The sequence below is a fragment of the Equus przewalskii genome, chromosome 1, assembly GCF_037783145.1.
Source record: "Equus przewalskii isolate Varuska chromosome 1, EquPr2, whole genome shotgun sequence".
Lineage (NCBI taxonomy): Eukaryota > Metazoa > Chordata > Mammalia > Perissodactyla > Equidae > Equus > Equus przewalskii.
Window position 1 is genome coordinate 93,469,731 of NC_091831.1, and position 20,184 is coordinate 93,489,914.

At 48.1% G+C, this 20,184-nt stretch overlaps 1 protein-coding gene across 1 annotated transcript; it reads right to left on the reverse strand.

The window, feature by feature from the left end:
* Positions 1-583: 583 nt before the first annotated feature.
* On the reverse strand, positions 584-18,919 carry VPS33B (VPS33B late endosome and lysosome associated). The gene is made up of 23 exons (XM_008531755.2): positions 18,412-18,919; positions 14,873-14,953; positions 14,454-14,515; positions 12,884-12,933; positions 12,620-12,687; positions 9,118-9,163; positions 7,972-8,066; positions 7,568-7,672; positions 7,062-7,158; positions 6,762-6,839; positions 6,486-6,559; positions 6,114-6,200; positions 5,831-5,921; positions 5,536-5,610; positions 5,212-5,276; positions 5,032-5,086; positions 3,757-3,803; positions 3,048-3,180; positions 2,347-2,420; positions 1,756-1,857; positions 1,491-1,566; positions 1,267-1,383; positions 584-955 (listed from the first exon to the last, which is right to left on the reverse strand). The coding sequence occupies exons 1-23, from the start codon at positions 18,505-18,507 to the stop codon at positions 876-878; spliced, it is 1,854 nt and encodes a 617-aa protein (XP_008529977.1). The 5' UTR covers positions 18,508-18,919; the 3' UTR covers positions 584-875.
* Between the last annotated feature and the right edge of the window lie 1,265 nt (positions 18,920-20,184).

Here is a 20,184-nt window from a genome sequence, read left to right on the forward strand (position 1 = left end):
AGGGGACAGAAGTACAACCTAGGATCCTGTAGGAGGACAAAAAAAAGTGTCATGGTAGCTGAATACGAGAATTTCAAGAAGGAAAGGTGGTTATCAGTGAGAGGAAGTTAGAAGAGGACTGAAAAGAGACCACTAGTAGATGTGGTTACAGTTCACAATTTTTAAAAGGTAAAGCAAGAGAGAAAGGCCACTAGCATCAGCAATTAGGGGGGCACTGGTGACCCTTACAAGAGCACCATTTGCTGATGCCTGAAATTGCCCTAACAGTGGGGACGGTCTTTCACTCTGCAATAAGAAACAAACGCTTAAAATTAATGCGTCTCCTTAAGTTAAAACAATAAAACTCATTTTTCTAAAGTAGAATGAGTCAAGAATTTTAGAATTGAAAGGGTGCTCACTGATCCTCTACCTAACCCATCCCCTCCTTTTCTGGCTGGGGAATCTCTGGTACAGGGCAGGTTTCAAGGAGGAACCAGACCGGGTGCAGAGCCACCAGAGTGCAGGCCACAGCACACACGGAGGCCTGTGTAAAGCCCCTGTGCTTCAAAGCTGGACGTGCGCGTCCAGAAGTAAACATCCCACATTTGAGAGTAGAGGCTTTATTTACAATGATACTCAAACAGGATTTAGCAAAAGATGCCTCTTCTTCCTTGTCTTATCAGCATGGGCTGTCCTTCATAAACAAAAAAGAGAAATATCCTGGGGGCAGCAAGTGAACTCTCCTCAGATATGTTCTCTAAGTCCCAAATAAGTTCCGTGCTGCCCAGCTCTTAGTAGAGTAGCTGGCGGAGACTTTGTTAGCAGCTGGGAGCCAGACTCCTGCATCCCACTGGGGAACGTGTCCCGGGAAGACTTCAACATTGGCAGGGAAACCTTCAGGCTTTCACCTCACTCATGGCCTCCATAAGGCGAGCACTGTTCGTGACTGCTGTCGTCAGAAAAATGAACCGGTACCCTAAGGAGTCAAAAGCACCAGCGTACGTGACTAAGAGTAGATCACAGGCCCCCAACACTAGCTTATCAAGCCCCTCCAGTCCCACAGCCCTGGCTGGATCACAGCACCAGTTTACAGACATACATGTAGCCATACCATGCTGTTGGGCACAACGACTTGACAAGCTTGGTGGAACTGGGCTCCCTGCTATTCAGCTCACAGCAAGACTACAGCCAGTGGTACCCAGAGGCCAGCAGAGAAGCCTTCGTGAGTGCTGGCCTGTGTCCCCTGGATCCCATGAGGCCTGTTCTCAGCTTTCTGCTCTCTCTTACCTTTTTCTCTACCCAGGAACCGGAGGGCTGAGATCTCAGAGAACGTGCAGCCACCTAAGAACACCACCAAGATGAGGCGCAGGGACTCGCTGGAGGCCTTGTCTTCCCTGGTCATGTCTGCGAAGACGAGACCAGACTCAGCTCTTCACTGGCACGAGAGTACTGGGCGATGCACCCAGCCCTCCTGTCGTTCCACCGTGCCCCCACCTGTCAATGCCACGCACCTGTGAATGCCAGCTCACTGCAGTTGAGCAGCCGCACCACTTCGTCCAGACCCTGCCAGCTTCGCCGCTCCAGCACCTGGGAAGGTGCAAGCACTGGTTTCAAGTCTAAGACTGTATCCGGCTTAGGAAAGGGAGGTGGCAGCAGCCAGGCTGTCACGTTTCTTGCTAGTTACTAGGGTAGTTAAAAATTGGGATAGGCCAGGGACCAAGAGAAAGCAGAGAGAGTGATGTAAGAATGGGAGCGATGGGAGTCACCTGTTCTCACCTGCTCAATGATTCGGCAGCTAAGGGGCACGTAAGCACCACTGAAGACATATGCCATGTCCCGCGGCACTTTCAGATCATACTCGCCATCCACACGTGGGATCTAGAGGGCAAAGGGGACTACATGAGGCAAGTAACAACTCATCTCTCCTGTGCTTTACTCCATATCCCAAAGAACAGTTCTTATTTCAACTGAAGGGAGAACTAGCAAGAGCCCTGAAAAAAAAAAGACTCCAGAACCAAAGATGAAGGCTTCTGTTCAGTACCCGCCAACTCTCTTGAATGAGTCCCCATGCTCCCTATTGAAGGGCTGGAGGGAAGGGTGGCCCTTGGCTGGCCCCTCAGCGACATGGGACACGTATGTCACTGAAGGAGCACTCAGCCTACTCTCTGGCATTGGTAAGTGCTTGTAACATGTTTATTGAATGAATGAGTCTTTGTGTCATCTCATTATTAAATTAAGCTCATGCTATAACGCTACCAAATGAAAGGATCTTTATAAAAACAAAACGACAAAAAGGTTTTGTGGATTCAAAGTGCTCCACAAAGGGCTGAACCCGCTGCCTCCCCTAGCCATCTCGGTTCCACATACCAAATTCAGCTTCTTGCTGATGGCACGAAAATTGCTCCTCTTGGCCAGAGAACTGAAAGCATCAGTAATCTTTCCTGGGGAAGAAATCTGTGCTAGGTTTCATCTAAGGTCTAGGGATTCATGACACTGCCAGAGGCGACACCATTCATGAAACGACAGGACCGCCTCTTCTCAAATAGCAGGACCTATCACATCTGAAGACCCCCCACAAAGCTGTTCACCTGCAATTCCCTGGAACTGATCAAGACATTCACCACCCTTCTACCCACCCCAAGTCTTCCCCGCCTTCAGGGTACCAGCTATTCACAAAATGTGATCTACAGGATGACCCTCGTTTACTGGTTAAGTGTGTGGGCTCTGGAGTCCATGTGACCTAGGTTCAATTCTAACTTACTAACTGAGGGACCTTGAACAAGTCACTAACCCTCTAAGCCTCAGTTTCCTCATCTGTAAAATGGAGATAATAAAACTTACCTTTGCGAGGATTAAGAGAAAAACTGTATCTAAAGGGCTAGCACACGCTTAAGTGTTCAGTAAATGGAAACTGCTCTTACTAGCCGGAGTAGCAGTAGTAAGGGTAGTAACAGGAAGGAACCCCATTCTCCTTCCCAGCTCGCTCTCTCCCCCAGGGTGCTCTGCCTGTTGAGAGAAGCGGGAACAACAGCCGAGGAGGGGAGGGGTTACCTGTGCTCCCTGCTCACCTGCAGCCTTGTCGGTCACCAGCTTGCTCACTTTGCTCTCTACAGCTGTGAGGGTGTCCCCCGGGGCCTGCTCTGTCAGGAGCCCAGCACGCCGCAGGTTGGAGAAGGTCAGCAGGTGCTCAGGGCCGTAGCTCTGAAGAAAAGGCAATTTGGCTATTAACTGAGTGCCCCCCAAGGATCCTGCACTGTGAAGTAATAGAGAGGGAGGGAGAGGGGGATTATGCAGTCTGTGCCTGAAGAGCTCACACTGTCTGTGTGAAGGACTTTCATGTCAGAAATAATCAAACACCAAACAAAGAATAAAAGCAGTACGAAACTACTACAGAACAGAGAAAGCTACTGACATGAGGATGGAGGGGAAGGCTTCACAGATGAGGAAGGACCTGGAAGGAAAGCTGTATCACTGCCTCGCAAGGAGCTAAAGTGAGGGAGAGTCCCAGGGTCACCAGCTGGGTCCAACATCTAAATTGTTCAAACTTTCTCAGCACCGGCCACCCACGTGGGAGGGGAGCAGAGTGAAACAGGGCTGTGGGAAGGGTCTCTGCATGCTGAAAGCTGACTCTCCCTCGGACCTCTAAGAGGGAGGCCAGATGGGAACAGGATGATGACGGGGACAGGAAAGGGGCCATTTCTTCCCTTCCCTCTTTCAAAAATGTCCAGTGACCTCCCTCTACCAAGATCCTTCAGGAATACACTCTCCTGGCCTTACCTGCAGGTACTGAGTTTTCAGGGATCGGTAATCCTTAGGGATCAATCCTAAGGGTAAGGAAGATACAGGTTCATGGGAACTGGTTGACGAGCCAGTTGTGGTGTCCTAAAATGGCCAAACCAACCAACCCTCTTCTCCCTCCAACAAAACCTTAATGAGATGGAAGGATTCAGTAAATGATGTTAACCCTGCATCCTACACAGTTGATTCTGGACTGACTCCTAAATTCAAGCTTGCCTATGGAAAGGGAAAGCCTGGTTCTGCAAGTTCCAAGGAAGAGCCCTGAACCACAAGGGTGCTAAGGAAGGGACCCTGCAACGACTGCTGATCTGCAGTGGGGCTGGGGTGGCACGCAGCAGGAGGAGGAGAAGGGACTTCCTGTGCCTTTCTTCCTGTCTATGTGCCGGGTCTACTGGGAACTGCTTTACGGCTCTTGAGGAATAGGAATAGTGTTCATATGAGTTCCAAAAGTGCAGTCTGGGACGTTTTTCTCCACAGAGGTAAGAAGAAATGGGCTTCCAACTACAATAAAGGAGATTTAGAATAAGCAAACTACTTCTCTGGGTAGAAAGCAACCTTAAAGAATATTCACCAACTGGAAGACTTCAACAGTAAAAACAAGTTCCCATAAAAGGTTGCAGAATCTGGGTTTTTAAAACGTTTATGCAGGGCTGGCCCGATGGCCCAGTGGTTAAGTTCTTGTGCTCCGCTTCCACGGCCCACGGTTTCCCTGGTTCAGGTCCTGGGTGCAGACACAGCACCGCTCATCAAGCCATGCTGAGGCGGCATCCCACATGCCACAACTAGAAGGACCCACAACTAAAAATGTACAAGTATGTACTGGGGGACTTTGGGGAGAAAAAGGAAAAATAAAATCTTTGGGGGAAAAGAAAATAAATTTTAAAAAATGGTTATGAAATTGGTTAGCAGTCCCATTTTCCTGGACTCTATCTTTATTATGAAATCTTGTTGACGGTAGGAAGCCAGATAGAATGATGAGAGAAAGGCCACTCAGCTTACCCCTCTGCAGCCCTAAGATGTGGCAGGCCCTGTTTGGGGTGCCTGGATGTGCTCCTGCTTAGGGCTGGGACAGTAAATTACCCCACGACCTGGGGATATTTTGTCCGCCAAAAAACTCCTTTATTTTACAGGGGAAAGAATTCACAAAATTACAGGGAAACGTTCTGTCTGCTAAGATATTTATGTCTGCCTTTCAAAATGACTTCTATCCCTGAGGGAGAGGCTTCAGTCTGAATCTCTGATCCTGAGACTCACCATTCTCAGTGATGGACAAAAGGCACATGAGGCGAAGGCTTTCTATAGGTGACACCTGCACAGGAAGAAAAAGCCAAGGAGAATTCGAGTTTCATAACGCACATTCTTCTCTTCCCTTCCTCCTGCTGGAGGCCGGCCCCACCTCTAAACACCTTCCCAACACTCCGCTCTCCTGCTCACCTGCCGGTCTATGTGCTCTTCAATGTAGCTGGTGCTCTCCCGGATGTTGAAGCCCTCCAGCAGTGCTGTGAGTAATCAGAGGACAGTCTGTTACTGGGCAGCAGCTCAGCTGTTGCCATCTATGCTAATAGGCGTCTGTCTCCCCATTTCTTTCTCCATCCTTAGGGTGGGTTAAGGGACCCCCAGGACTTCTGGCAGGAACCAGCATTCCACACAGCCAGCCTCAGCTGGAAAGAGCCAGAGAGCATCTGTTCAGGATGGGAGGGGGTCGGGGGGCAGGGAAGCAGAAGCATGAGAAGTAACGGAGCAAGGCTGCTGCAGTACCATGCTCGGTCTTGATGAGCTCCTGGAAGTCCTGCTTGGTTTTCTTCTTCATGATGGATTCACAGGCCCCAATATCTGCAGACAGGGTGAAAAGGGAGCTGACATATTCCTGGTTCTAGAAGAATATCCTTTCATGGTTCAGAAGCATAAAAACCTCTGAAAGCAAAACACAGAAGCTCTTCTTCCCATTTTAGACCAAATAAGATCATCATTTGGCAGATGAACAGGGATCTCCTCTCAGGAGGCAATGCTCCTCTGTGGCTTTCCCCTCACCCTCCCCTAAGCTGAAACTTACGGAGACTCAGCAGGCGGTGCTCCTGTTTCAGTCCCTTGAGCTCCTGGGACACGAAGTTCTTCATCTGTTTGATGTCCATGCCCCTCCGGCGCTGTGGGGAAGTCCCCACAACGTCAGCCTCTCCCTGCCCTCAGACAGGAGAAACCACTACACTCCCTCAGTTGCCACCCATCCAAGAGAAAAGACAGGGGGCCTGCTGTAGAACAGAAGGGGAGTCAAAGGGCAGCAGCCTTGGGAAGCCACTGAGGAAACAAAACAGAGGAGCCCAGGCTTGGAGCCTCACATCATACTGGGCCTGCAAGTTCCGGGCCTTCTGGCTCAAAAAGCCGAAGACATTGGAGAAGTGCTCGTTACGAATCTCATTAAACACCTGTGAGGGGAATAAGACAGGAACAACTTACTACACAGAACTGTAACTTGCGCCTTCCTGCCTCACCAGTGTAACGACAGCACAGGAGGAGCGCTCGGCCATTCTAACAAAAGTACAAAGAACGCTGAGTGGGTACCGATAAGTCTACGTCAAATCCCTGCCGCGTGCTCTGGGACGCGCTCTTCACCCACTGGCATCCCTCTCTCCTGTGGACTCAGCCTCCCCTCCCAGCCTCACGGGAGCAGTGGCCCTGGGGAAATCCACTGCCAGCACCCACACCCTCACCTTGTCCTCAGCATTGAGTAGCACCTTCAGGCTCTTGTCAGAAGATGTGACTTCTGGGCCAAAGTCGACACTCCCTTTGAGAGCAGAGGGGACAGCTATGAGGATCTCCAATGAGGCCTTCCTTCTCCAACACTCTCCTGAACTGCCATTAAAGGTCCCCTAAACTATTTGGAAGCCAGGAGGTTGCTCAGAGTCTGGGTCTCTCCCACAAGCCGTGGCCCACTGCAGGAGGCCCAGGGGCTGATGACCACCTCCATTTTGCAAGATGCCACTTACCACACTTGATGCGAAAGGTGTCATCCACCAGGCCCTCGTAAACCACCTGGGAGCAAAGTGCCGTCACAAAGTCCATGTCTGAAACCAAGATCCCCGACCATGAGGGTCCTCCCCGATGCAGCCTTCTACCCAATTTGCTCAGTATCAGTTCAAAGGCCTTCTAAAGGGTCCAAGGCCCATGCTCCAAATAACGCCGGCATTCACAGCCCCAACTTGAGGATCCTAACTGTGCCACCCCATTTTCCATATTCCCATGTCTTCTAGGGTCCAAAGATGAAGGGAGTGCAGAGCATAATTTACCTCTATCCAGCAAAAAGATATGTCCAATTTCTGGCCTTCGGCCCTTGGTTTCACCATCCTCCTCATCCTCCAGTTTCCTCCACAATTCATAGGACATCTGCCAGGACCCAAGACATTCTCAGTCTCGTGTCCAGGTCCTTACTGCAGCCCCACACCTACAGAAGCCAACCCCTTTCCATGTGACACTTCTCCTTGACCCCACAAGGGGAGCTAATTAGTAAAAATTACTGCCTATTCTACTCCTGTCTGTTGCTATCCCTCCCCGCCCCCCCATACCAGTGAAGGAGCATCTCCGTACCCAGAGATCAAAAGAGGTTCAGGAACGCTACCCCTGGCTCTTGCCTTTCTGTTAGCTGCACAAACCCTCCTCTCTGAGGAACTATTCTGGGGCAATAAAAGCAAAGTAGAGAATATACCTCATATCACAGATGCCCATGGACAAGCCTTGGTGGGGTGAGAACAGGTGAAAGAGGGGCTAGCGGGACAACAGCACTGCTCGTGCTCACCTTGGCACATCTGCCAATCCCATAGCAGTTCGGAAAGGGTCCATAGAGAGTGCTGAGAAGATGCAAGGCCTGTGCCACCGTGTTGATCCAACGCTGATCTCCTTCCTGCAGGGACCACATGGGCCACAAAGATACGGATCAACCTAATCAACCCATCTAGAAAGTGCTGAGCCCTAGAAGCCCTGGAGGAGGAAGGCAGGGTCTGGGGAGTGCTTGAAAGAGTTCATTTTGATTGGCCCCAAAGGAAGTCCACGGACATCAATCAGTAGCACTCAGTCTCTAAATCACTATCACTCATAATAAATTATTTAAGTTGGATGAAGGTTACATCTACATGTCTAGCCCACTGGACTCCAAGTGCATCCCCACCCATTGATGCCAAGACCTAAGGACCCCGCATTTACCAGGAAGTAGTCCCTGAAAAATTCTGGTAGTTCCATGCTCAGCAGATCCACATCAAGAGGCAGCAAAGAGAAGGCCCATTCGTCACAGCTCACATCTGTGGGGACAGAGAGCATCAGCCTCCCTGCAGAGGCTGCTTCCACATTAAGAGGGAAGGTCCACCACACTCATGCAAAAAGCTCCAAGTGCCTGCCACATACCAGGTACCGCGCTAAGCACGGGACACTCAATGAAGACACAGTTTGTGCCTGGAGGAGCTCAGTCTGGCAACAAAAGGAGACCTGAACTACAACCTGTAATACAGTGTGATAAGGGATGTTTTTCCATCAGAGCGCCGACCAAAAGTGCCCAGGAAATGAACCTTCATTGTTACATAAACACTGACGGAAGCTGCACACTGGCAGGCACTAGGGGAAGCATTAGGTGATGGTGGTGAACAAAATGGACACACTCCCAACCTTCCGGAGCTTACAATCTAGTGGGAGACAAATTCAATTATAGTTGTGCTCCAAAGAAGTCAAACAGCCGTCCATGAGCACAAATATTTCAGGGATCAACCTCAACCAGGGGTACAGGAACAACTTCCCTAAACAAGTGACACTTCGGCTTAGAATTTGAGTAAGATTTGGGTAGACAAAGATTTGTAGGGTAGAGGATATTCTACACAGCAGGAAAACCATGTGCAAGGTCACGCAGGCTGGAAGGTAGTGAGTTAGGAGGAAGGAGTAGCACATGATGAAGCTAAGGGGCCAGACTGCAGGAGGCGCAAGAGGCCATGCTGAGGCTTCTGGGCTTCAGATTGAGCCACTGCAGGATTTTTGGCAGGGGGAGCCATGATCAGGTTTGTGCTGCACGGTGAACGGAGTGAGGAATACACAGGGGAGGGAAGGTGGTTTGTCCGTGTTGGTGTCTTGGAAGGTCAGACTAGAGCAGTTGGTGAATTCCAGCTCTAAGCCTGGCGTCCCCTTCACCCTACCCCACTAGTGCTCTAAGTGGGGTCCTACTCCCATGCCCTTCTCAGGAACCTGTCCTCCCACTAGGCCAGCAGGTCTGAGACAAGGCAAAGGAGGAGAGGGGGCAGGGGAGCAACAATTCTATCCTTCTTCTATATGTTCTCCCCCTTCCCACACACATTCACCTCCTCTCACCTCCATAGATTCCTTCTTCCTCAAGCACCATCTCACACGCATAAAACTGAAAGAGAAAAGGAAGCTCATGAGTAGCCACCCTCTTCTCCATTCCTTCTATTTCTCTGGCGTTTCTCTATACTCACGGAAGAGGACACCACTTATTGAACCCAGCGACAAAAACAAGAGAACTCAGACAGTTCCCACTGGAATCCCTTTCTTTCCCTTTCATCCATTTTATTTATGTATTAAGTCAATTGCTTTTTTCTCCCTGAGAGAGTGGGAAAGCTTTACAAAGGAGAAGGTATTCAGCTGTCACCGAGGGCTGAGTCCCACAGGCAGAGATGGCAGGAACAGCCTGACAATGCTATAGAAACAGTGGAGGAGGAGCAGGCAGGAGGTGGAGAGCAGTGGTGTGGAGAGGGCGTCCTGGTTAGGACATGTCCATGGGACCTCTGGAGACACTGAGGGAGGTCTGGAGACACAACCTTGGGGGTCAGTGGCACATGTGTTGTATTTAAAGTGGTTGGTTTGTCCAAGAGAAAAGAACACAAAGGGAGAAGAGAGCTAAGGACAGGACTCTAGGGATCCCCAAAATTAAAGGGATGCACAGTGTGAGAGCTGGCAGAGAAGACTGAGAAATAATACAGAGAGGAAGGAACAGGAGAAAACAGCAGCTCTAAAGGGAGGGAAGGTCAGAGATTCAAAGAAGAATGAACAACGTGTCAAATGCCAGAGAAGTAAAGCAGGACGAGCATGAAACAAACATTCTTGGATTTGACAAGAGAAGTGTTAGGGGACCAGATTAAAAGATGATGAAGGTGGAGGTGAGGAAGCAGAAGCAGCAGCAGCAGATAATTCTTCACAGAAGTCTGGCCATGAAAGAAGGGAGCCCTGACAGAGAGAAGAAAGGGGGAGAACGGTTTAGAAGGGAGGGACATGGTTGGAGACAAGAGAAAGTCTACCCGATGAAGCAAGAGTAGAGAAGGAATACAAGGACGGTGCCAAGAACAAGGGTGAACTGGCTGATCTTAGATGGGACAAGGTCACGTCTCTTCCTTCTCCAAGACAAGAGGGGAGAGGAGGTAATGAGGAAGAAAGCTGAGGGCATCCCATTGGATAATGATGACGACAATAACAGTGGATGTACATTAAGCATTTAACATGCACTAGGCATCGTTCTTAGTGTTTTACAAGGATTAAGTGTCTTAATCCTCATAAATGCTATATGTTCCTTATTTCACTATTACACAGAAGAGTCCGATTTATCCCTCACTCATTTCTGCCAGTAAAACTGAAATCTATAGGCCTACTTTTTTTTAAGGTACACTTTTTGGTGAAGAAGATTGGCCCTGGGCTAACATCTGTTGCCAATCTTCCTCTTTTGTTTTTTTTTCTCCCCAAAGTCCCAGCACATAGTTGTATATCCTGGTTGTAGGTCATTCTAGTTCTATGTGGGACACTGCCACAGCATGGCTTGATAAGCAGTGTGTGGGTTTGCGCCCAGGATCTGAGCTGGCGAACCCTGGGCTGCTGAAGCAGAGTGCATGAACTTAACCACTCAGCCATGTGCCGGCCCCTAGTATAGGCCTACTTTTAACTTTAATGCCAACTAACGGAATTCTGGAGTCCAGTTTAAAAACTGCCCATCTTCACAGTCAACAAAGAGTCTCAGGCAGAGAGAGTGATTTTCCCTTCCCTACGGCTACCAAGGGAGAGAGCTTCCTGTGACATGAAATAGGCCAAAGAATTTTATTAGATGGGGTGTTATATCAAGAAAATTCATAAAAGCAACAATTTTGGTTTTCTGTGTAATATGGAGACTTGTAGGATTATTTGAAACTGTTACCAACTTGTTCTAATCCCTGTTTAAACAAATCTGTCCTTGAAAGCGTATCTTGAAGAAAAGACTAGAGCCTCTAAAAACTAAAAATTCTTGCCATAGCTCCTTTAGTAACACTCAAAAGTAACCTTTACTGAAATGAATAGGATATTGTATGTCAATAATACTTGAATAAAAAATAAAAGTAACCTATAATTCTGATTGATTGTCTTACTCAATAATTTCTTGTCCTAGTAATAATCTTAGACTTGACATCTTTGTATTCCTAAAAAGGATAAATAGCTATAAGACTGTGCTATCAATCTTCAAACGATCTTCAAAGGAAGGTCCCTGGCTCTTTCCCCTTATTCCTTTTACATGATGAGAAAACAATCTTAGCCTATGATTCCACTAGATTTCTTTTTTGTTTTTTTTTTTTTTTGAGGAAGATTAGCCCTGAGCTAACATCTGCTGCCAATCCTCCTCTTTTTGCTGAGGAAGACTGGCCCTGCGCTAACATCCATGCACATCTTCCTCTACTTTATATGTGGGATGCCTGCCACAGCATGGCTTGACAAACAGTGCATAGGTCCGCACCCAGGATCCGAACCAGCGAATCCTGGGCCACCAAAGAGGAACGTGTGAACTTAACTGCTGTGCCACCAGGCTGGCCCCTCCACTAGATTTCTTAAAAGAGACTGAAAGGTATCTCATTTAAATTAAAAGAGATAAATACTATTATCGACTCCATTTTACAGATTAGAAAGTTGAGACACAGAGCAGTCAAGTAACTTACCGAGATCACACAGGTAACAAGTGCTAAAGCAAGGATTCACATCCAGACAGTTTGACATCAGCGTCTTTAGTTTTAGCTAGTGCTTCTATTTTCTCTAGGATTTTCTTAGAAAAATTAAGAAAGAATAAACCCCTGTCCTTTTGATTTTAATTTCTGCCTGCTCTAAGTGTGGCACACACTCCTTGGTACAGCTTGACAGGCCTGCAGCTGGCAATGTCGAGGCCTGGTGTGTCATTCTTCCAATCAATGAGATTGAGGACGCACCTACGACACACCTCACTGATGCGGAGGTGAGAGAGGATCCTGATGGAATCAAGAAGCGGATACTATAACAGATCACCAAGTACTTCCCGCAATTATTGAGGCGGACACGGAGGAGACCTGGCCTGGCTAGGCTCACTCACCGTGTGACTGTGAGCTTCAACTCCCTTGTCTGCTCAAAGCTGAGGTCGAGTAAAATGGGCTCTACGGTTCCTCTTCTGTGTAAGAAAAGGCTTTTCGAAGTATGCTGGTATGAGCCAGGGAGGTGATGACTTATTGTGTTTATTATTAAAGATATAGGGAGACGGTCACTGAAAAGCCATAATATCCTGCGCCATTACTGTGTAGCAATTAGTGTTAGAAGAGATACAGAGCAGATTCTACTTCAGAAGTGTGAGAACCTTTCCATTTAAAGAAATCTATGTCGAGGCTGCCTCTCACAATTCTACAGTCTTTATCTGGGACAGTTTGAGGCGAGACCCTCTGCTAAACAATCAGGGCTGCATTAGTGAAAAGACAGTGACAGGCATTTTGTTCAGTTAGATATAATTTGTTAGATGGAGATATAAACGCTGACTCCTTACCCTTTCCTAGTCCTCAATCCCATTCTACCTTATCCCACTCCTACCAGGATCCAAACTCACCTTCTGAGGACTGAAGATCACTTTGTATTTTCGAGTTCGGCCAGCCAATTTGTCAGCATTGACGAGATCTACAGACAGAAGGAATGCAGCCCAGAAAGCCCCGGGCCATCTGTTAGACCAGAAGCTGGGAAGGAGATATCCCCTAGGAGTGGTATGGCAACTCCAACAACTCTTTTCTTGTTAACGGGTCCTTAGGGCCAAGGCCCTTGACCTTGCCCTCCCTTTCCCAGGTCTTAGTTACACGCAGCACCGCAGCATACTCACTGGCAATGTATCGCATATTCTTGATGCGTGGTCTGACCAAGAAACACAATCTACGGGAGAGAAGGGGGAAAAAACAACTCTGAAGAAAAATCATGAAGTTGGTGATAGCAGCTTAGAAGAAACTGAAACAACACTAACTTTTTCCCCATTTGCCCCTGTTGACAGGCCTACTGTTCGCATCCTAGCCAAAGCTATGCCAGCTCTCTTAGCCTACCACACGCTGACCACAGCAGACTCCCTCAGTACAACAGGTAACTGCAGTGAGCTGGGGGCACTCATTGGCCCTATGGTGGACCCAGGAGCCACTGCTCTCCAATAATTTATAGTCTATTGGGCAAAATGAGATGCACATGTGTATGGAGTATGTTAATAGTCAAGTGCTAAAAGACAATACAAGAAAGTAATAATCTAAAATAGTGTTTTTCATCCATTCCCAAGCCTGCAGTCTATGGTTGGTGGCTGAAGAGCGAGGAACGCATGGAGGTTTGTGAAGGCATTTAAGCAGCGACACCCCATCACAATGAACATGAAACCTATCAACTCAAAGTGTATACTGTAAATAGAAATAAACTTATATAATATTTTTAAAGAAAAAAAAATGTCAGGCCAGCCCTGGTGGCCTAATGGTTAAGTTCAATGTGCTCCACTTTGGCGGCCCAGCGTCAGTTCCCAGGCACAGACCTACACCAGTCTGTTAGCAGCCATGCTGAGCTGGCAGCCCACATACTAAAAAACAGAGGAAGATTGGCATGGATGTTAGCTCAGGGCAAATCTCCCTCAGCAAAAAAAAAAAAAAAAAAATTGTCAAATTGGGGTCTATGGATGTATTCTTCACATATCCAGGAGAATTTTTTTCTCTAAGGGAAGGTGTACATTACTCAAGTTTGAGAAATATTAAAACAAAACAACACAAAACCCCAGGCAGTATGTGACTGTGTGCCAAGTGAACAGGACAAATACTGAACCCCATGGGAATCCAGAGGAGCAGAGAATCTGCCTGAACGGGAATGGCAACAGAGAGCTTCACAGAGAGGGTGGGGCTAGGCTCTGAAGACTGGGTAGTTTTTCACAAGGGCAGCAAGGACAGAAGAGAATTTCAGGCAGAGTGAATGGAGTGCTTAGAAGGGCAGAGGCACACACACATAGGTGGGAAGTGCGCGGAAGCGTGTGTCAAAAGAGGCTTGAGGGGACACGTGAGACCGGGCAGAAAGGCAGAGTGAGGCCTCACTGGAGAGAGCCTGGAATCGACGACGAGCGATCTGGGCTTTACTGCTAAGTGATGGGAAACCTTGAAGGTTCTTGAGAAGAGCACAATGAAAATATTTTTGCAAGATTAATCAATCTGGTTAGAGATGGCAGATTGGAGTAGAGAGAAAAGAGGGCAAGGGAGGGAGAAACGGCAGAAAGGAGACCAACGAAAAGGCGAAAGCACAAGGCAGGCCTGATGTGAAAGTGCAGGGCAGTGAGCACATCGTCAACAGGGTGCCAGATCTGAGCCATGGACGGAGCAAAGGCAAACGTGCGGGACCCCTCCAGCCTGGAGCCGGGACGGGCTCTCCCAGACACTCACTGTTCACTGGAGCTCACGGCCGGCTTGCTCTCCACCTTGTAAAGCTTGTCTACTTCGTGTTGCTACAGAGAGAAGCCAACAAGACAACGGACATAAGAGTGCTTGGAAACCACGAAGCATGACAGAAAGACAGGGGACTTCTGCAAGGGCTCCTGGTTATGCTAATTCTAGGAATCAAACTGCCTCCCCAACAACCACCCCACTGAACCTGCCTCAAACTGTCAACAGAAAACCCAAAAGTAAAACAATTCAAAAACAATATAAGCAACAGCATCAATCCCCCTTTGGCCGCCCAAATAAGGCCCCCTATATTCACCCTGTAAGGGTGGTCACTCTAGTAATTTTTACTGTTCATCAAAAGAAAAACTGCTTCCTGAGCAAAGAGGGGCCTGTGTCCACCTGGGACAAGAGGCAGGTACCTTTAGGATGGAGACATTGGCAATTCGATCCAAAGGGCTCATGAGATCTGCCTCAATGAACAGGTCCTTTTTTCCTGGAAGCTGAAGGAGACACAGTATCTTGGGTCACTCATAGGTCACACAACCCACCTTGGCTGAGAGCTCCTCCAGCCATTCGTTCAGCAGAAGCCGAGCTTCTGCCCTGGAGAACATGGTCACGATTTCCTTCTATCAGGCCATGATGTGCTCAGGTGGTGGAAACTCCAGATGCTCAACATCACCTATCCCAGCACCGTAGGTGGTGCTTATCTCCACAGTCGACATTTCTCTATCTATTCACCTTTTTGTCTTCTTCTGATTTTCTGTACCAGTGGAAAGATTTTTCACCTTCTTTCTAAGGTTAAGTCCTTGTCACTCAACTCTCCTACCCGCCCATGACCTTGTTCTGCACACTGCTCCTCTTCTCCACCGCCTGCTCCATGCTGCGTCCCAATAACCCCGAGCTCCTGCTGAACCAAACCAAACCCAACCAAACCCCACTGTGCATTCCTGCAACCCTGCACCTAACTGCCAAATATCCTTTTAAGCAGCATTTTTCTTCTAATTACAAAACTAACCCATGTTCAATGCAGAAAACTTAGCCCAGGACAGTCCTCGCCCACCCACCCACTCTCCTACCACACGTCCCTGTCATCTGACTCCTGCATCACCACTCCTGACGCTGCTCCCTCACCTGTCCAGAGGAAGTAGAGGTCACGCTGAGCGGCAGAGAGGGGGAAGTCGTTGAAAGTTTCCTCTCAACTAGGCCTTGACAGATGGGTGGGGTGTTGGCAAGGACATATTAAGATGGCATTCCAGCAAAGGCCAGGGAAAGAGAACAAGCTGAATGGCAAGGGCAGAACAAGCAATTCAGTTTGGCTAACGCATAAGGCTTACAGTGGTTCTCAACTAGGGATGACTTTGCCCCACAGGGGATGTGTGGCAAGGTCTGGAGACATTCTTGGTTGTCCGACTTGGGCAGGGGGTGTTACTGGCATCTAGTAGGCAGAGGTTAGGGAAGCTGCTAACCAACCCACAACACGCAGGACAGTCTCACAACAAGGAACTATCCAGCCCAAAATGTCAGTAGCACCAAGGCTGAGAAAGCTTGCTGTAGGGGAATGGTGGGAAAGAAGACTGAAACAGGTGACTGGAAATGGAGCACGAAAGGCCCCAAATGCCAAGTCAGGGAGTTTGGGGTTGATCTTCTACGGAAAAAGGAAAACCAGAAAGCTTGTGTGCACTGAAGCATCCAATTGGCTGGGCATTTTAGTTAGGTAAACCCGGGAACTGTGGGCAAAACAGACTGGAGACTGAGAAACTGGAGGCAAGGTTCTGTGGCTAATGCAGCAGTCCAAGCAGCCTAAGCCTGTGGCAATGAAACGAGGACCTGATTAAACTGGTGGTGCTGTGAACAAAAATAGCTTATTTAAGTGATACATGGAATGTGTAACAGAATTTTTTACACACTTGAAAGAAATTAACGGTGTTGGGGCCGGCCAGGTGACATAGTGGTTAAGTTTGCACGCTCCACTTCAGTGGCCTGGGGTTTGCAGGTTCGGATCCTGGGCATGGACCTCCCACTCATCAAGCCATGCTGTGGCTGCATCCCACATACAACATAGAGGAAGACTGGCATTGATGTTAACTCAGCAACAATCCTCCTCAAGCAAGTAGAGGAAGATAGGCAACAGATGTTAGCTCAGGGCCAATCTTCCTCACCAAAAAAAGAAAAAGAAAGAAAGAAAGAAATTAACAGTGTTAGTGCTTGTATCTTATGGTAGGATTATAAATGATTTTTTTCTTTATACTTTCCTTTACCTTCTACATTTTCTATAATGTGTGTTATTTTATAACCACTACTTAAAAAGTCAGCTGTAAGGAAATATCCATAGGATGCAGCAACTGGTTCAGTAAGTATGAGGAGGGAAAGGAAAGCCAAAGATAATTCCGAGGTTTTAAGCATGAATAGCAGTGAATAGCATTAACAAGATTTAAGTCAAAAGAAATTAGTTTGAAGAGGATATTATTACACAGAAATCCACTTTGGCCCTGTTGAGTCATCCTTGTGGGCAGCTCTTCCTCACCTACACTCCACTTACAAGTTTCTATCCTTGGTCTCATTTACTCTTTTTCATGTGACTCTAACTTGAACTAGTGGCCTTAACTATCGTCTCTCTTCAATTCCTCAGACATTTGTTGAGTGTCTTTTATGTGAAAACCACTGTGCTACCAGCATGGGGCACAGAAAAGAGAAACAAAAATGGTCCCAGATCCCCTGAGGTTCTCCCAAGACCCCATCTTCATCCCAGCTGCAGCTCGACATTTCTATGTGCTGGATGTTACAGCAGTACTTCCTACCAGCATCTTAACCTCGCCCCATCCAAACCCAAGCTATTCAACTCCCCCCACCAAACCTGTTCCTCTTTCTAATTCTTTTTTCATTGCCATTCATTGTTCATGCAACAAATATTTATTAAGCATGTTCTATGTGCCTGACTCTAAGCTAGGTACTCACTGGGTACACAGTACTAAACAAAATAGACATATTCCTTGTCCCTAAGGACCTTCCAATCTAGTGGGGAACATGGACGTGAAATAAATAACTGAACATGTAACCCACTACAATTATTGTAACAGCATTATTTTCCTATTAAGCAAAGTCAAAAATCTCAAACTCAGCTTTGCTTCTCTCTCAACCTTCACAACCAATCAATAAGTCTTCGAGTCTTCTTTCACCATGACTTAAAAACCCATCCCTCCCCTTCATTCCCACTGCCACTAATTTTGTGTGGGCCTTTCTTACCTTAGTCTGATCTATGGTCTCCCAACTGGACTTCTTGTTGCCCCTTTACCCCACTCCACGCATGGCTATTAGAATCACCTTCAAGTACTGCTTCATGCCACAAACAGGGAAAAAAATCTTCAGTGGCTGCCTAACGCCTATCGTGTAACTTCTGATTGCTCTTCCCTGTACATCTTGTCCTTCCCTCATTCCTCAACTTTGCTCCTATCAATCCATCTGCCTCGAACATGCTCTGTCATCTCCAAAGAAAATATGCTTATTCTTCACGCTCCAGTTCCTCAAAATTCCTAAGTAACTCTACCAAGAAATGCTGGCTTATTCTGACTGCTTAAGGCACCCTAGCTATCACTCGTTTACCACACGATACCCTGTGTGCGGTGATCTGTGTTTCATACGGCTCCTACTGGAGGGTAAGATCCACAATCACAAAGATGTCTTAAGCACCTTTCCATCCCCAGTGATGCCTGGCACCAGTGGTGCTTCCCTTGCCTGTATGAAAAGAAGTAATTTCCACTAGCCCTCTGGCCGGGTCCCGGGCAGCTCTTATTGCCCTCTGGTTTTCCCCCGAGTGCTGCATTTCGGACCTGCCGCCGAAGCTCCTAGGACAACATCAAGGGCCAGGAACAAGATCAAGGGATCTCCGCAAACAAGAACTGTGCGTCCAGTGAGTGCTGACTGCTGACGCCCCAACGGCCCCAGGCGCGGCGGCACTGACCTGCTCCAGCAGATAGATGAGCTGGTCTCGGGCCAGCCTCTTGAGCATGGAGAAGTCAGGCAGCTCCGGGGCGTCCGGCCGATGGGGAAAAGCCATGGCAGCGGTCCCCTGAGCCGCGGGGTGGAAGAAGGCGGACGCTCCCCGCTCCGGGAAGGCCGGTGGCAGCCCAGGGTCAGCGCAGGGTGGCTCTCCCGCAGGCCTCCGAACGGACTTCCAAAGAGACCCCGAAGGGGCCCTCGGTCCTCAGCTACGCTCGGATGAATGGCCACCTCCCGGCCAGACAGCCGCAGCCTCGGGGGGCCCTCGCCTCACGCCTGCAGCCGCCGTGTCCCGCCCCGCCCCGCCCCTCCCCTCCCTGCTCCACTCTGCGGCTCAGCAGGATCTGGTCTACACCCGCAGACTTCGCGGCGTACGGGAAAACCCCATCTCCTGCCAGAGAATGAAGCGACTTCCTGGACCTCCCGGAAGTGCCGTTCACTGGTCCAGCGCTCAGCGCACCGGGAAGGGGACGGCGTCTTGGAAGGGACATTTGAAGACGGAAGGAAACGCGTCAACGTTCCTGTCTCGTTCCTGGCCAGAGCGGGTGTTCTTCTGATCAAAGGATTATACCTTAAACTAATTTTAAGGGTACAGCCAGATCTCCTAGCTCACTCAAGCGAGGGTTGGGCACTTGCTCGATTTTCAGAACTTTGTAAAATGGGCGAAACCAACTCGGAGTACGGACACTGATCACTGGAGATCTTGGCTGTCAATCAAATCTGCTCCTCCCATGTAGCTGAGGGCCTGGGACCCCCTGGCTTCCCAGATGCACGAGGAGAGACGCGTCGAGATGGGGTCCCGGGGGCGGCGGAGGGGAGGTGTGGTGGGGCGGGCTGAGGGGTTAGTAGTGAGGGAAGAGGAACGCGTTAGAAGCCAATGGGAGCTAAGACCGGCCAGCTGTGACCTTTGGATACTGGAGTTTTGACTTATTAGTACCCTTCGTAGGGAAATGAATAGATAAACTGTGGCATATTCATACAATAAAAACTGAATAAGTGAAAGAATCCAGACACGAGAGTGGCATCTGTGTGATGCCATTTACATAAGATTCTAGAACAGGAAAAACTAGTCTATGGTGACATTTCAGAAAAGTGATTGACTTTGGGGATGAGAACTGACTGGGGAGAGAAATCAGGAAATTTTCAGGGGTGATGGTAATGATCTAGATCTACTTTGTTTTTTAAAAAAGCTTATGAGAGACATTGCAATGGTTAGATCTGGCTGACAATACCTGAATCACTCGTAACATCACATCTTCATCTCCTGGTGAGATGCATAGGAAGTACAGAGCATCATCCATTACCAAACACTGAACCTGATCAAGCCTCAAGATCTACCAGTTCAAAGGAAATATAGAGGGTAGCAGGAACTTGATAAAAGACATCATAAGGATGAAATCAACCAAATCCAAAACGCAGGAAATTATATGGGTCAAACAGTAAGGAGAATAAAGTGGAAGGGAAACCATTTTAGAGTAAGAGACTTCTGGGAAATAACACAACGCAATGTTGCAAAACGTGGACATTCTTTGGATCCTAATTCAAAGAAATCAACCATGAAAGTCACTTATGAAACAATCAGAATACTATCAGTATTAGCTGACATTAAGGAATTGCTAAAACTTTTAGGGTATAGTAATGGACTATATATGCCTATGTTAAAAAGGGGTCCTTATCTCTTTGAGATACAAAGTTGAATATTTACAGATGAAATAATATAATGTCTGGGATTTGC